We start from the raw sequence: 18,308 nt of genomic DNA, 5'->3' as shown, positions 1-18,308 counted from the left end.
AAAGAATTTGGTATTTACATAGTATATATTTCAAATAATTTTAAGGAAGATGTTACTACTACTCTATATAAAACAAATATATACTAAGTATCCTACAGGAGAAATTTATACCTATAATGTTCCTAAATGTCACTTAAGTCAGAACACAAACTAATTAGAGCACCTTTCTGCAAATATAGCATTATAAAAGGACTTCCGGTACAATGACTCCAAGAATCTGGCAGATTGAAATCTGATTGTTCTAAGGGTAAGATGGCTACTGGAGTCTGTATTGTGCCTCTGGCTGGGGGGGGGGGGGGGGGAGAACAGCATGAGCAGAAATGAGCCTGCCAGGATGGCAATTTTTCTATGGTCCACTCTGCGATGGTTCAGGTTACAAAAAGACATCGCTTCACCTTCTAATAATGGCTTAGCATGTTTTATTATTTCTATAAAAAGAGTAAGATATTTCTTGTCTGTGTGGTAGCAAGCATTTCTTGTCTACACTGAAGAGCCAAGGCATTCATTAGCCTTGGATGTGATTTTTATGTGTTACAGAAATCAGTTCTGAGGAAATGAGAGAGGATGGAATGAGCTGGAAATGAGAACAATTTGTCTTTAGCCCTGTAAGGCCAGCACTTGTAGGCCAGGAGAGCTTAAACGAGCACCTGCTTCTTTATTTACTTGCCTATAACTGGGATATTACACTCTGATCTTCTACCTCCTCTTATTCTTCTGTGTGTGCTTGATGAAAGTAGAAAGGGGACCATGAGAAGACAGAAACATGTTCCAAGGGAAGGGAGAGAGTTAAAACATAGAAGCAGAAGGGGAAGACATTTGGGGGGGGACCAACAAGAGGGAAAGGAAAAAATGGGGAAAAGGCGGGGGGGGCAAGGTGAATAAGAAAAAAGGAAAATGATGAATAATAAAAATGCCATAGTGAAACCCACTACTTTGTATACGAACTTAAATATCAAAAAATGTTGTATGTTCAAGTACCAAAGAAAGGAAGCCTCCAACAGTCCTCTGCAGCTATGACTCCTATGAACCGCGATAACCAACAGTGTGGCCCAACCCTAAGGATGCAATGGTCACGTGTATTTTAACAACTTTCTAACTGGACTTAAGATTTGCTCCACAAGAGGGATACTTTATTCCTGGTACTCGAAACCTAACGAACCACCCAGTGCTAGTGAAATAATGGGTCACTAAAACAACATATTTCCTAACTGCACTCTAAGCACTTATCCTTGTAAGCCCAGGTAAGTATAGTCCTCAACTCTCTGCAAGAAGACGCCTCTTTGCAATAGATAGAGGCCACTAGCTAGAACCGCAACCAGCCAAAATGCAGAGTTGCGGAGCTCAGTTCCAACTGGAACACCTACAAAACGACTCTTGGGCTTCACGCGGCACTGTAGATGAAGATGCAGAAAGATCTTAAGAGCCAAAAGGTCAGGGAATTAGATGTGAGATTATATCTCATAGTATCGTCAGAAGCTACATCCATAAAGTCTCACCAATATAACAAGGATGACACTAATAGGCATGTAAAAGTAACTTTTATTCTCCTGATCTTACTGTCATCTTGGAGGCATATAGCCTCCTCTGCTAACGTAGGCCTAGTCCTGGAGCGTTTAGCCTCTATACAATCTAATTTAGGTCTGGAATGGCTTCAGTCTCTGAGACTTACTGCTAAATAAGCTCACCCTTTCTTGTTCTTTCTGAATTCTGACTGGCTGGTTCAATTCAGCTGTTCTGGCTTAAATGCCTCTCCAAACTGACTGATTCAATCTGGCTTCTCTCATTTCTCACTGAATTACTTTGCTTGGCCTCAAACTAACTCTAACAATCTGTTTTAATCTTCTGGGTCCTTCTCATTCTCTGGCTCATTCTGTTTTCACCTGTGTCTAGCTTGTTCTCTCTTCAACCTCTCTCTGTAAAACTCTCCCCCCCCCAAAAAAAAAAAAAAAACCAAACCTGCCTTTGAATTCCACAAACTGAATTCCACTGCACTGCCTCTCAACTCACGGATTTAACTGAACAGAACTCAGTAGAATCCAGAGATGTGCATGCCTCTGTCTCCTGAGTGCTGGGATTAACGGCTGGGATTAACCACTACACCTGGACCTAAACTGGCCTTGAACTCAGAGATCTGCTTACCTCTGTGTCCTGGATTAAAGGTGTCTCTGTATTCCAGCCATACCACACAGACCTAGAAAGTCTTTGGATGTGATCTCTTGCCATGTTCTGAATTAAAATTCCTCTACATAGGCATAGCAGAGTAGATAGAGAAAGCTCACATGGCTTCCACCCCACACAAAGAACATTAGGCAACTGAAGAATGCTGATTGGAAGAAATAGTCTTCCCCAGGGAAGAGCACACCAATTGGTTATCCAACACCAAATGGTAAGCCCTGAAAAACATACATTGGTACTGTTATACAGACTGCTCAGTTTATATTTAAAAATATTATATAATACATATAGATACATATGTCAACAATTATTATTAATAAAAGAAGCCAACAATTTGGAAGAGAACAAAGGGGGAACTTTTAGAGTAAGGAAGCAGAAAATAATGTAATTGTATTATAATCTCAAAAATAAAAAAGTAAATAAAAATGATTGGTGTATTGTAGTACATTTATGCATAATTATTATTACTTTATATGGAGGTAAATCTATGTATTCAAACAGAAACAAAAGAAGAATAAATCAGTAAAATGGCTTCTGAGGGAGGAAAGAATCAGAGGAAACCAGGATGGAATCAAAGCTTCTCTGAACATACTTTTTTGTACAGCTTCTATTTTTTTTTTTTAAATCCTACAATATTTTCTGCAGTTTAAAACATAAAAAGAATGTCCTCTCTCAAAGCTGGAAACAAACAAACTCACAATATGTCAGACACAACCAAACAAACCAGGATTATTTCAAGCAGAGTTAAGACACTGCTTGTGTGTGTGTCTGTGGTAAGAATCTTCATAATTCAAATAACAGGAGCCCCAAAGCTACAACTGGTCTTCCTTTGTTTATTGTATACTGAGAGTGCGCTTGAATCCCTACTTACGTTGTGCACATGTCGATGTGAGTGCAGACTTGCACAAAGTGATTGTGTTAAAGTTATTAGGGAAATGACTCTCAGCAGAGGAAAGACATTACGATATAATACTGTATTAGTCTGTACAGTTATTATTAGTTAATACTGTGTGTGTATTATATACAATATAATACTGGATCGCATCATTGCTATGATGAAATAACTTACAAAATCAGCTTAGGAAAGGAAGGAGCTTTTCTGGTTCACAATGTGACGCTACAGTTTGTCATGGCGGGGAAGTGCTGGTGGCAGGAGTCTGAGGCATCTCCTCACCTGATGTCTAACAGCAGAGAGATGAATACTCATGATCAGCTCACTTCCTCCCATTAATCAGTCCAGAATCCCAGCCCAAGGAAGGGCTACCTAATGTATGGTTGGCCCTGCTTCCCCCAATTAATCTAAATTAGAGAACCACTCAAAGCATGCCCAGAGGTTATCTCCTACCCAATTCTAGATATTTGAGTTGATAACATTAGCTATCATGAATATCAAAGAAATAAAATCATAATTATCCATAACCTCAAGTTGGATGGCCCAATATCATGATTTCGTCTCTTCAGATAAGGTCTCAGCCCAAGCTGATCTTGAACTTCTGACCACTTTGCTTTTGTTGTCAAATTACAGGTGTAGTATGCCAAACATGGGCCACCACACCCAGTTTATACAATACTGGGGACTGAATCCAGGAAAAGCACAATAAAATCTGAGCCACATTGCCAGTTCTTCTCTCTCTCTTTCTCTCACACACACACCCACACCAAACACACATATACACTGTATATATATTTATATATATGACATAGATAATAACAACCTTGTAGCAATGAGCAGACTTCCTGTCCAGATAGAAAGTGGTTTTCAAATACCGCTTTCTTTACAAGGCACCAAGATTCCTTAAAAACATCTAACAGAAGCCCTCTATGGTAGGCTCCTGTCAGATTTGGGATGGATATATACAAAGCAAAAGTCATCTCTGTCATGTCAGAAACCATGAAGACCACTGAGGTTGTGTGGAAGGGGTACTTGATAATCAATGTGAGAAGAGCACGTCAAACATAGAAAGCCATGAGCTTCCATAGTAATATTGTTTTAAATTACTGGTCACTGTATGAATTTACTCTCCAGTCAGCTTGACTCCAAAATTTTAGTAATAAAGAGAAAGAACAAACACACACACACACACACACACACACACACACACACATACACACGCACAGTGATAAATTGGTAATTTGATAACCTGGCCACCCAGAGGCTACAGCTGGTGATCTGAGGAAGAGCCATCAAAAAGACACACAAAGAGAACCATAATTCACTGTAAGCGTGAGTATCCTTCGGCAAATCCCTTGCTGTCTCTCGCCATCAATGCTATCTGCTGCTCTACTCCAACGACCAATATTTAAAAGAAAAAAAAAGCTGGAGAGATGGCGCAGCAGTCAGGAGTACTGGCCACTCTTTCAGAAGCCAGAGATATGGCTCAGCAGGTAAAAGCACTACATGCCTACATGCTACAAGCCTAATTCAGGGTCGACATGAGTTCAATCCTGAAACTCATATAAAGATGGAAAGAAAAAAGCAACTCCAAAAAGTTGCCCTCTAACCTCCACACACATATCAAACACAAAAACACACACAAGCACAAGCATGCATACACACATACACTCACACAAACACACACACAGAGATGCACACACAGATGTGCACACTCTTATACACACAGACACCCACACAGCCACCTGCACGCACACACACACACAGGTGCACACACACAGGCCTGAGCACACACAGACACACATGTACACACTCTCAGACACATGCACACACACAGAGACACATATAATAAACACCCACCCACACACAAGAATAATAAAAAATTTAAATTAAAAAAAAAAACCTTTTTTTAGAGACAAGGTTTCTCTGTGTAATCTTGCTTATCCCGGACTCACTTTCTAGACCAGGCTGGCCTTGAACTTACAGAGATCTGCCTCCCCAAGTGCTGGGATTATATGCATGCACCATCGCATGCAAACAAAACAAAACAAAACAAAAAAACCAAAGAAACAACAAAAAATACTTTTCTTGAGCACTAAAGATAAATATTTCTGGGTGTCATGAATGTCTCTCTACTCAAAGACAAAGAGCCCTTTATAGTTCCTACAGCCCATGGGATTAGTGAGCAGACTCTAGCCGTCTTGCTGTCTTGCAAGCTGTCTTGCAAGCCCGGTCCCCTTCCTTCTCTCTTAGATGTACGGGTTTCTATGTAGTACCAGCAAGGCTCTTGGAGTCAATGCCATAGCTTAACCTTGGAAAGCGAAAGGATTCTGGAACATCCTTACTCTGTATTTAAAACAAAACATCAATGCTCAAAAGAAAATATATGCCTATGTTTATAAAATTACTGCAAAACTGAATGTTTAGCTATCTTTGTAACATGAAAGAACTAGCTTTAGGAGAGCTGCAAATGCGACACAAGTCTAAGAAGGTGCGAGTTGGCCCTGTGTTTAAGATGTGGCCATTGTCAAAGGCTTCGGTGTAAGCTCTGGAGTACTGCCTTATTTTAGCTACTACAAATCAGTAACTAAGATGTATAGCAAAGCTAAAACAACAACAACAAAATCCTGACCTAATCCCCTTCCTACGGTAATGGATTTGATTATTCTAGACTGGAGGGACAAAACAATTTTCTGGAGTTACTGTAACATACATTTGTGTCTAACTTTTTGTCACTATGTACACCCAAGGGTAGGATGACAGGCAAAGGTGACACAGAAAGGTCACAATGCTTCAGAGAAAAAAAATGCCACTGACCCAGCTCAGCAGTGAGGACTCCTGCAGAACAGGACAAAAGCAAAGCACCATCAGGACATTTCAGAACAGTGAAAAACTGAGTGAACACAATGACCATAACGTGTGCCTTTCCTACTGTTTCAGCTAAGGCAATGGGATGGCCAAGAAATATACAACTCCAGCATTTATTTGCCTTTAAGCAAGTTATTTAAGCCTCCCAGATGTTGTTTCCTTCTTTGGAAAAAAAAATAGGCATAATTAACAACACCTACAGCACAAGCTTTAATTACATTCATTAAACAACGCCCGTCATAGGAAAATACCTAGTGCCTCATACTTTGTGCGCAAGAAATGCCATGTGTAGGTATGAAATTAGAAGGGAGAACGTGAGAGAGAAGGAATTGCTCTCAGGGTGGGACCAGGAAGCTGCAGGTGCCTGTGGTGTGAAAATAGAAGGGGAGAGACTAGTAAAAGGTCACAGTGTCCAACTGGTATTTCATGGTTCTTCCCACCAAAATGTCAGCTTCACAGTACTTTATCCAAGCAGTGTGACTCTGATTGGGTTGGCAGTGTGACTCTGATTGGGTTAGCAAGGAGACTGAGCACACAGGAAGCGGGTCCTGAGGAACAGCCCTGCCACTGGTTAGACATTCACACAGGACTGCTGCGGGTCAGAGTTCACTGTGTGATGACAGCCTTATCAGGGACTGACATCCTCATCTCCACCGGGACACAGGGGTCCTCCAGAGTGACCATCGTAAAGCAAAGTAGTGCTGTCACTCGCTGAGAAAACCGTCAGGCCCCCATGACTGGAAGTGTGCTCATATCTGCCTGCCTGGCTGGCTCCTCTATTTCTCACCTTCCAGGAACTGCTCTCATTTACTTTTTTCTTTATTTTTTCCCATTAGAACCAGCCTTATCTTCTTCCCTCTCTTACCCTCTATCAATCTGCTTTATTCAGTCTTCTCTCCCAACCCCAAATAGACAATTTGACTATTAGATAGATAGATAGATAGATAGATAGATAGATAGATAGATAGATAGATAGATGATAGATTAGATGATAGGTAAATTGATAGAGTCATACATATGTAAATACATAGATGATAGAGATGATCAACAGATAAATGATAGATGATAAAGATGATAGTTGGATAGATATATAGATAGATGATAGAGATGATAGATAAATAGAAGATAGGTAGATGATAGATATATACATACATACATACATAGCTTGGTTATAGATGTTTTTGTCATGAAAGCCACTCAAACATCATTACCAGCCAAAATGATCTCTGGAGCCTAAATCTTCTATCAAAGCAACCTGGGGGGGGAGGTCTATTTTTAGTTATAAAATTTAATTAAACATTTTTATATGGGGTACAAAGTGATATGCCTATATACATATATTTATTTAATTATTAAATAAAATATATCCATAGTTCTAAAGTGTTCTTTTGGTAATGAGAACATATAAAACCTCCTTTGAGTAATATCTAAGCATATATTAACTGTTGCCTGTAGCTAGCATTCTGTAAATCAGCTCCTAAGCAGCCTTTCCTAACTTACTTCATAAGTTTTGTCTCTCCTGCCAGTCATAAGCAATGGTAGGCGTGGTCAGGTCTTTATATTTTCCAGTCCTCTCCAAGGCACTGAGCCCCATCCAGTGCCAGTGTGGAGTGACAACATGAATGAGCCAGTGTTTACAGACTTGCGGGGTAGTTTTTGATCCTATGACACAACACAAGAAATTTTGTGGGTTGAGATAATTATCCAATACTTTTCCAAAAATAAAGGATAAGTCTAGGGTGATGGAGGACTCAGTGATAGAGGACATTCCAGCATACATGGTGCCCTGGGTTCAACCAATCAATAACAATGAAAGGATAACTTAAATTAAAAAAAAAAAAAGTCAGGTCAGAAATTAACAGTATTGTAAAAATCTTTTTTTTTTTTTTTTCCTAGAAAAATTTCATGAGTCTCCACTTCACTCTACATGTATAGAAAGGGCTTCGGAGAACAAAGCAAAACAAAATGACAACAAAAACAAAAACATCAAAGTCCTTCAAAAAATTAAAATCTATGCCCAGAGGGTGGGAAGAACTGATTTACGACAAGGCAGAAATCCCAAAAGGAGTTTTAAAGAAAACATTATTCTTTTAGTCTCAGTGTAACTTCTGTCCTGAAATATTCTTGAATTTACTTTTTGTCTACGAGTCAAAGGACAATAGTCAAGAGAAAGCACTCTTGGGCCATTGGGAAGCGCAGGAGACTGTGACCACTGTGAAAAGCACTGACCATGATTTTAAAACGGAAGAACCACTGATGATAACGGCCGGATACTGACCGAGAATGGAACTGTGCTTGGTCACGGGGCTTCTCTCACCCTGGAGTTATTTATACCGTCGGGGAATGGTAAACCGCCTTCATGAGCTAGCCTCATTTGGACAAGTGTCTCGACCCTACAGCTGGGGTCTCTACCCACAACCCTCCAGATCCCACTCATGTTTTTCCTCCACTTTTTTCTCAAAGAAAAATTGTCTAGCTAGCCTCTCCTCTATCTGCACTTAAGAGGTGGCCGCATTTATCTGTGTTCAATTCTCTTCAGCTGCAAACTACCCCGGAGGCCGGGAGTGAAAACTGTAGAGGGGAATGGCACACACAGTTCTGTACTTCCCCTCCTGTCTAGGATAGGGACACATGTGATTGATTCCCCACATTTTGCCAAAGAAAAACTGTTAGCTGGAGAGATAGGTTTCTGCACAATGTGATGGCTCACACAGATGTGATCCCTGAGGCCAGAACTTCACAGGTTCCAGGCCATCCTAGTCTGCACAGGAAGCTCACTTTCAAAAGAAATTAAATGAAATACTGAGACAGTGTCTGTCTGTCTCTCTCAGACACACACACATACATGCACACTAAATAAGTAACAATGGCATCCTTCCCTGATGAGTAAATAAAAGGCTGTTTTGTAGCCCAGTAAGCCTGGAGAAACACCCCCTCTGGGTCTCCCTCTCAGAGTCTCACAGAGCATGGTGACACGCTAACCGTGACTGGAAAAGAGGGGCTGCCCTGAAGAACCCTGTAGCGCTTGTTTTAACGCAGCAAGCACTACATCTACTTGGCTATGAACCTTCTTCCCATTCGCACCTTTTTGTATGAAAACTGAGGTTGGGGACCGTTTGCCTGAGCTTTGACTCTAGTCCCAGCAGCAATTACTCCCCTGCCCCAGGACTCACCGTTCAACAAAGGCCAGCGTGAGAATTAATGTAGGAACAGGGGCCTTTGATTTTCTGTGAGCCGAGCTGAAATGTGATCTGGGGATGTTACAGCAAGAGAGGAAAGCATTTTTGAAGGCAAAGAGGGCAAAAACACATTTTAACTCACAAGGTACAGAGGCCCACAGCCATGTGTTACTTAGCAAACAATCTACAACCGCGGGACACACAACCAGTTTACACGCCCTTCTCTATACAATATGAGGCAAACAGAGTGATTGCCAGACAAGCTAACAGACATTTCAAATCAACTTCTCTTTTTACGGGGTACAGGTTTGGTGTTTTGTCTTGTTTTTGTTTTTGTTTTTTTTTTTCCGTTTATTTTTAGATAATCCAAGCCTGCTGGGTTTATATGTAGGAATAAGAAGGAAACCACGCTGTGTGAAAACTTAATATTATGCAAAATATTGACTTATCCTTTGTTGATAAATTGAACTCTCCGCAGGTGGAGTCATTGGCCGCCTTTACTACTACAAAGGAAGTATTTAGAGTATCACGTAACACCATAAATCGCGCCCCCCAATATCTGAGAATCGATTTCCCCACGTTCCTGGGTATCGTATTTACCATCAGAGGAGGCTTGAGGGCTAGTCCCCTACACGTATCGGAGACGTAAAGAGTCAGCTTGACTAGACACACATCATCGAAGCCGACGTTCAGAAGACGTCCCTTTAAACGTCGTGCGTGGGATCTACGCAGGTTCCGGGACGGAAAACCCCGATACCTGAACGTTTTTACGATCCGCGTTAACCCACGAGAAGATCCACACACGTTTAAACTCGAATCTCGTCGCCTATCACAAAAAACGCACACATAGGCAGTACCCTCCTCTCCCCAAAACACAGTCAGCCAAGACATCACACGACTGCAATCAGAATCTAAGAAAGCGCATCCCGTCACATCCCCTGCGGCGGCAGGAGCCGGCACCGCGCCCACGCACCGGGCTTCCCCACCACTCACTCCGCCGAGTCTAGGACCGTGTTGCCACGTCGCCCTAGCGGCAGTGCCTTACCAGTGTAGATGCTGGCATTGGAAGCTGGGATACCAAACTGTGACTCGATGAACTTGGGGATGAAGGTAATGAAAGCAGTGACAATGGCACTCTCGGCTGTGTACGACAAACTCACAAAAAGGAATGTCATGTTGCTTAAGATCCTGACAGCTGCTCTCGGTAGGTCTACAAAAACGACAAAAATGACACATGCATGTTATAAACAATGGATGGGAAACAGAAAAAAAACTGAGCTTTTTTTTTTTCTTTTTTCTCTTTTAAGATTTATTTATTTGTTTGTTTGTTTGTTTGTTTAATGTATACAGTGTTCTGCCTGCCTGCCTGCCTGCCTGCCAGAGAGGGCACCAGATCTCACTTTAGATGGTGGGGAGCCACCCTGTGGGTGCTGGGAATTGAACTCTGGAAGAGCAGCCAGAGCTCTTAACCTCTGAGCCATCTCTCCAGCCCCTTGATTTTGTTTTTTAACGAACTGAAAATAATCTCGGCAACGTTCGCCACAATAGAGTAAAAACAGAAAGGTCTGATGACAGTTTTTTGTTTGTTTGTTTGTTTGTTTGTTTGTTTGTTTTTTGAGGAGGGGGGCTTCGAGACAGAGTTTCTTGGTATAGCCCTGGCTGTCCTGGATCTCACTATGTAGAACAGGCTTGAGTGAAACTCAGAGGTATGTCTGCCTCTGCCTGCCAAGCGCTGGGATTAAAGGAGTGTGCCACCATCACCCTGCTTCTGATGACGCTTGAAACCAGCTCTGTTCGAAGAGTTGGGTTTCTTAATTCTCAACCAAAATAATGAATGAAAAGGCATATAAAATCGTACCCAGGCACAAATGTCTTCATAAACAGTATCCAGCCTATCTATGACTCCTACTTTTTAAAAAATGTTTAAAATGAATTATTTGTTTTTTCACTAATTAAAACATGTTTTTAGATCCTGAAAGCTGTTTAATATGCAAAATACTTGTGAATTAATCCTATATTATACTTTCCAGTTCACCCAGCTACCACTATCCTGAAATGGTGCATTTCTCTTTTTTTAATCCAATATATATTTACTGTGTTTGTGTGTGTGAGAGAGAGAGCTCGTGTATGAATAGGTGTGTATGGGTACTCTGGGAAGCAGGAAGAGGTTAATAGATCCCCTGGAGCTAGAGTTATTGGTTGTTGTGAAGCACCCAAAATGAGAGCAGGGAACTGAACTCAGGAAATGCAGCAAGCACTCTTTGAGCCATCTCTTACGCCTAAGATTCATTTCAGAGTCATCATGCCATTGGTCCCACACTGCAGATGCCCAAAGCAGAGCATCAGGATGGTTGTGGACATCTGCTCTTTTGGCCTTGTTTATAAAACAGGAAATATTCACAGCTAAAGCAATGGCATCACATTGGGTCAGGCACTCCCCGGTACTTTGGATTGAAGAACAAAAGGCCACGGCATCCTAAGGGGACAGAGGACCCAGAGATGATACTCCATGCCTTCTGGGCAGCCTCTTGAGGAGGAAGATCTCATCTTTAGGTGTAGGTACTTACTTCATAGAATGTGCTACAGATACATCATTTATAATCTAAGAATGTGGGATGGCTAAATGACCATCAATGAGAAATGCTTAAACAATTATATGGTATAGCCATATAATTGAATATGAAGTGGTCATTAACAATGAAACAGATGTATGTGCTAGCACAAAAGAATTTTAAAAAGTAATACTGGTAAGTAAAGCAAGCTATGGAAACACACATAAATATAGTCATATAGCCATATTTGAGTAAAAATAAAACAGCCAAAAGAATGTATTTGTAGAAGATCAAATGAGGACTTCTTAATACATTAATACCAAATACCTAAGGGCTGTGACTAAGTCGAAAGGGGGGTAAATGGAAACCTATAAATTTCTACATTTTTTGTTTTTACAGAATGAGTGGACGCATACTTGTATAATCGTTGTGCCTCCGTGGAAAAGATCATCTTAGAAAACACTTATCTCTTACATCACAATAGTAATGGAGGATTAGCCAATTTTTATTGACACTATAATTCATAACCTCCCACTAACCAGAATCTAAGAGAGTATTCGCTAATATCATTTCAAAATATAGTGAAATGTAATGTTCTGGGTCTTTCTATTCTTATAAGGTTTAAGATTTTAAGGGGAAAGCTAATACGCAGACTTGACCTTTAACAAAGATAAACCATTTCATATTTTATCCTATAAACCTTAAATTAAAACCATCATATCCGAAATTTCTAGGTTGATAAATTAAGTTTATCAACATTCAAAGATTCTAGTTAAGTTTAGCTGGCAAAAGATTAAATCTAAAACATCTGGGGGGGGAGAAGAAAGGCTTAAAACACAAGATGATAACACTTGTATCACAAATATTTTAAATCATATGCATCACCTCAAATTGTTGTTTTGTTTCCTGACATGTTTGTTGTTAATTGTGTGCACTGTGTATGTCTATGTGTAGGCATTGGCACGTGCATACAGGTGCCCTCAGAGACCAGAGGAATCAAGATGCCCTGGAGCCGGAGTTTCAGACACTTGCTTGCACAGGTTCTGGGAACTGAAGGCTGGTCCTCTGCAAGAGCTGTATATGCTTGTAGCCTGCTGAGCCGTCCCTCCAGCTCCTATACTGGCTTCCCTTTAGAGACATTCAACTTGATAAAATGGTCTTTTAGCTTCAAGGGTAAGAGTGTGTGTGTGTGTGTGTGTGTGTGTGTGTGTGTGTGTGTGTGTGTACATATACATGAATGTTCGCTCATCTATTAAAAATATATTAGATAACTAAATCTAAATAAATAAAACCAAAGTCAGTTGTTATTTAAGAAGAATCAGCAAAGTTCAGACTTCCAATAACTCTTCCTTTCACCCTCCATATCCATTGACTGGGGCTTGGTTTTCTGCCCAAATGTCCTGAAAAAGCCAAAGGATGTAGGACCATATCTTAGGCTGGTGTTTACATGTTGAAACTGAGTTAATAACTATAATGAAGAGTGATGGAAATCAAAGATCACTAACTGCCGGAAAAGGAGTGTGGAAAGAACCAGATAGATCCTAGAAAGTGCTCGGATAAACCAATTAGAGGAGCAGGTGCGTAGAGAAGTGATAAATACATCAGATGGTAATAAATGGATGGGTAAATAGATATGATACCTAGATGATAGATAACTGATAGAATATGAAGTGCCCCATGACACGGTACGATAGAACAGATTGACTGGCAGATTTGATTGGCAGACCAAAGACCTAACAGGTTGGCTGACAGGCAGCAGATAGATGCGTACACACATGCATGTGTCTGGGTGTGTCCTCGTACTCTCACAAACAGGACTTTGACATGAAAATGCCCCAGGAGGAGTGAGCCCACTCACCATGAAGTTCTCGGCTTTTAAAAGTTACTTTCTACTAAAAGGAACAGAGACATGTCAGACTTCAGAGTTTGGAAGACAGAAACCACAAGATGAGCACCGAAGATCTTATTGACAAAGAGAATCACTTTGGACATTGATTTTTTTTTTTTTCTTGCTCGATGGATGCTAAAAGAAGTATGCGAAAATCCAGCGGGAACAGTGTACATCCCATTTGTGTATTGTGCTGGCCAACTTAGCTCCTTGCTAAAATCTACTCGTAAGCCTAAAATTAATACTTGTTGCACTTTCACAACCACACCCAAGACAGCAAAAGCTCAAGTCATCCACACTTCCCTTTCCTGGCACAGGTGGAAAACGTGTTCAGCTCTGATTGCTGAAGATGGGTCTTTGCCATAATAGTTTGTCACAGTTTTTTTTTTTCTCGTTATGTTTTTTTTTTGTTGTTGTTGTTTATTTAAAAGGTCCTTAATATCATACTTTTATGCCTCCAGTACTTAGAAGGCTAAGACACAAGAACCTACTAGTTGAGGGCCAGCCTTGTCTATACAGCAAGACTTTACCTCCAAAGCATAAAAGGTAAAATAAGAAGCCGCCAAGGGAGTCACCCGTGGTGCCCCTAATTTCAGGGGGCTGTGATGAATGAGTTCAGGGGGAAATACATACTCAGGTATGGGTACCCAGGCATGGGTACTCAGGCATGACTTCCAGGCATTTGGCATAACCTCAAACTTAATGAACCTAGCAGCCATTACATGTGAATGATTAAATACAAAATGAGGTCACGTGCAGATGAGCTGTTGATCACATGTGACAGAGCCACCCTGTGTATCCTCTAGAAACAGTACTTCCATGTTTGCTGATGTGGTGTTCATGGTGATGTCACAAAGCATAATGGCTATGAAGAACAGGAGTTCGTTGGTCTTATGTAGCCTCAAAATATTCTTCTATAAGGCACTTATAAATTATGTATTGGTTTATTACTCTACTAACTAACTTTCGCATGGAGAAACCTAGCAAATGGAACCTTATCCAGGAATCAAAGGGTTAATCTATCAGATTAATGGGCAGATATCTGCCTGGTTAGAGTGTATTCAGGGTAACATTGATTTTGTGCTAAGCCTTAAAAAGTACCTAGACCAGAAGACAACACCAAACCCCCAGGAATAGGCTTTGAAGATAACAGCCTACACTTTTAAGAAAAGGTTAAGATTGAAGAACTGGAAGATGAGGATCTGACCAAGACTGGGAGAGACCCCCAAAGACTAGGTACATGTTGAAGGATTGGATCTTGACCATAAAGGGCACCTTTGGGGAGGCAGGCCTGTGGTTTAGATAGTGAAAATAGTTCATATCTCTGAGTTTTGATGGCTGTCCAGTGGGCAGGCAGGAAGGTGCCCTTGCACTGAGGGAAAACACAGGAGAGGGGGAAGAGTGTATGTGGGTGAGTGTATGTCTGCAACTTCCGGGAGACTCAAAATGACGCTACGTAGCCAAGACTCCGTGTGTCTTCCTGTAGCCTTCACATGGACCTAACACCATTTCAGAAGCATAGCTTTAACAAGTGAGTTAGCTGAGAAGTTGCCAAGTCTATGGATTTGCAATCCAACAGCTAATCTTAAATGCTACAGACTATATTTTAGATTTGTTCCTTGGTGCCATGTATAATGTGTTCTTATACAATCAAAGATGCCGTGAAGACCATGAGAGAGAGAGGTGTTTGGGAATGACAATGATGATCAGGCTTCTGATCATTTGATACGAGGAAAAAATTTCAACTTCAGGGCTGACAAGACAACTAGCAGGTAAAGAAAGATGTGTACCACCAAGCCAGATTCAGCGTTAAGGTGAGGTCAACGCTAAAACCAAGAGATGGCCTTCTACCTTACATAGAAGTAATTGTAGGAAGAAACATGCAAGGAAAGGCAGCAAAACTCAAGAGAATGTAACATAAAATGGTCAATATCTAGAAAACACTTGTGGCCAGACCTGAAGAATACACCTTGAATCCCAGCACCCAGGAGTCAGAGACAGTTAGATTTCTGTGAATTCCGAGGTCACCCAAGGCTATGAAGTGAGACACTGGTTTGGTTTTGTTTTGTTGTTTTTTTTTTTTTTTTAAAAAGAAAAGAAAAAAGAAAAGAAAGAAAACACTTGTAAAAGACATGTTAACCGTGTTGGCAGGTCCGCTGCTCCCTCCAGACAGACGCCAACGGCAGTTCGGGTGACCCTCCCATCACACACATTTAGACAAAGAGGTCAGCTGCATTCTACTCACCAAAAGGGTATGCTGCCATGAATCTGATGGGTTTTTCTCAATGACCTTGCAAATCTTTAGACAGGGCTGAAGCATTTGTTAGACTAACACGTTTGAAGCCAGATGGCAGTCATTTGCAGCAAAAACAAAGGTACAGCCATCTTTTCAAGAAGAGAGGCACTTACAGAGAACTTACTCTCAGTGGGAAGTGCATCCCTTTGTCGAGAGAAGTGTGAGCACCTGTCACTCTAAAGACCCCTCATCATAGCTGCTCCCGCTAAACCCACAGTGGCTTTTATCGTGAGCCCACAGGAGGCACTAAAACATCCTTAGGGTGTATTTATTCACTAGTATTCTTTATTATACAACAGCAATGTATACTAAAAATGACGTCTATGTATGAGAAAATGAAATGAATGGCCCAGTGCACCATTTCCTTACGGGGAATGGGTAGTTCAGAGGGCGCTGAGTTATGTGTTGAAAGGCTACACAGGACACACTGAGGGCTGCTCCGTACTCCAAGTCCATTGAAGAATAATTAAAATGCTCTAAAGGGAATGCCGTATTCACAAATCCGGTGTTTTGTTTATACAGCGCATAGGTGGGAGAGGTCTTCCATAAGCTTCGGTTGTGAGTAACTGAGTAATCCCCTCTGTGAAGCACCAGCCCCAGGATAATGACATGCTGGCTGGTAATACTAGACAATCCACAATTTAATCTGACATCTTCCTCAAGATCCGAATTCATGAGTATGAATGCTGATTACTTGGTGCTACGCTCAGTATATTTTAACCGTCCATTTACATTCTGATTTTTTTTTTCCTTTTTAGTTACAAGAATTCCTGCCCTATAATCTGCTTGTATGTTCCTTTCCTCCCATAGACATCCGGCTTCCTCTGTCACATTTTTCTTTCCTCTTTTTTTTTTAATTTTATTTTATGTACATTGGTGTTTTGCCTGCAAACGTGAGGTAGTCTAATCCTCTGGGAGAGGAGTGACAGACATTAGTGAGCCGCCATGTGGGTGCTGGGAATTGAACCCGGGTCCTCTGGAAGAGCAGCCAGTGCTCTTAACCCCTGAGCCATCTCTCCAGCTCCCATATTTTTCCAAATTAAATATAACCCATCAATTTTATTCTTTCAATATTTTTTTTCTAATTTTACTATCCCAAAGAAATCCCAATTATGGCTCTGATCTAGCTTTTGGCGCATTCCTATTTCTGCCTCCTGGGCAAACCTGCTACCTTCCACACCTAAGGGCCCTGCAAGGTGTGCTAGCCTCTTCAATGGCATCGGCCTCTCTGCAATCACTATCTACACATTAAAAATCGCTTCAGAGCAGCTTTGTTGAACATCTCTTCCTGAAATCTCCTGGCTCTCTCTTTGACAAGCACTGGATGTGTGACACTTTTCCCTTATTTCACTTATCATTACTGTACTTTTAAATCTGTTACTCTGTTATGCTTGTAGCCAGGAGCCTAGCATAACTTCTCTGAGTGGCTTCACCCAGCAGATGATGGAAACAGGTGCAGAGACACACAGCCAAACATTAGACACAGCTCAGGGAGTCCTATGGAAGAGTTGGGGGAAGGATTGAGGGAGCCAGAGGGGTCAAGGACTCCACAAGAAGACCTACAGAGTCAACTAACCTGAGCCCATGGGAGCTCACAGAGACTGAACCATCAATAAAAGAGCATGCATGGACTAATTCTAGGGGCCCTGAACATGTGCAGCTTGGTCTTCATGTGGGTCCCCCTACAACTGGAGCAGGTACCCTTTCTGACTCTGATGCCTGCCTTTAGATCCTGTTTTTCTAACCGGGCTGTCTTGTCTGTCCTCAGTGGGAGTGGATGTGCCTAGTCCTGCAGGGACTTAATGTGCCAGGGCAAGTTGATACCGATGGCGGGGAAGAAGGGAGAACGGGGGGAAGGTATGTGTGAGGGGGAGACTGGGAGGAGAGGAGGGGTGCTGCAATCAGGATGTAAAGGGAATACAGAACTAAAATAATGGAAAAATATTGGAAAGGTCTTTATAAAAAGTCCATGGATGAGTCAAAAAACCTGGTGGAAACGCCAACCAGCATCAGATTTATCTTGCAGTATGAGACGAGTGTTATCTCCACTTCCAATACATTATCCTTGAAACCAATAACTCTTGGGGCTCCCCAAAATTAAGACCCTACAAAAAAAATCCTAATTCCTGAGCCTCCCCTCCAAGGCACTGTGCACAGCATCCTCTGCTCTGCATTGCAGTGACCTTGCAGCCTAGCTGCAGAGTCCCCGAGCCATTAAACTAGAAACACGGACGGAAATGGACATGCCAGGCCCAAAGGGCATCTGTAAGAATCAACAGGCCATGGCATGCCCTTGCTTCTTAGATGCAGGAACAATGAGCCCTGTCATCCATCTTTCTGGATGGAAACTCATCACGTGAGTAACTCCACAGTCACTTTCATCCCTAGGGCCTCTTTGCCAGGCCTGTTTTCACCTGCCTTTTAGCTCATACTCTATATGCCCAAATAAGGGAAGGGA

General features: G+C 41.5%; 1 protein-coding gene across 1 annotated transcript in view; it reads right to left on the bottom strand.

Moving 5' to 3' along the window:
• Slco5a1 (solute carrier organic anion transporter family member 5A1) overlaps positions 1–18,308 on the bottom strand; it is a 97,388-nt gene that overhangs the window by 32,327 nt on the left and 46,753 nt on the right. The window contains exon 4 of the mRNA XM_055603485.1: positions 10,160–10,324. Within this exon, the coding sequence (XP_055459460.1) occupies positions 10,160–10,324 (165 nt within the window). The remainder of the gene's footprint in view (positions 1–10,159; positions 10,325–18,308) is intronic.

This window comes from Psammomys obesus, unplaced genomic scaffold, assembly GCF_907164565.1.
Source record: "Psammomys obesus unplaced genomic scaffold, mPsaObe1.curated_primary_1811, whole genome shotgun sequence".
NCBI lineage: Eukaryota > Metazoa > Chordata > Mammalia > Rodentia > Muridae > Psammomys > Psammomys obesus.
Note: the sequence above shows the minus strand (reverse complement) of the source record. Positions and strands in the feature narration are given on the sequence as shown.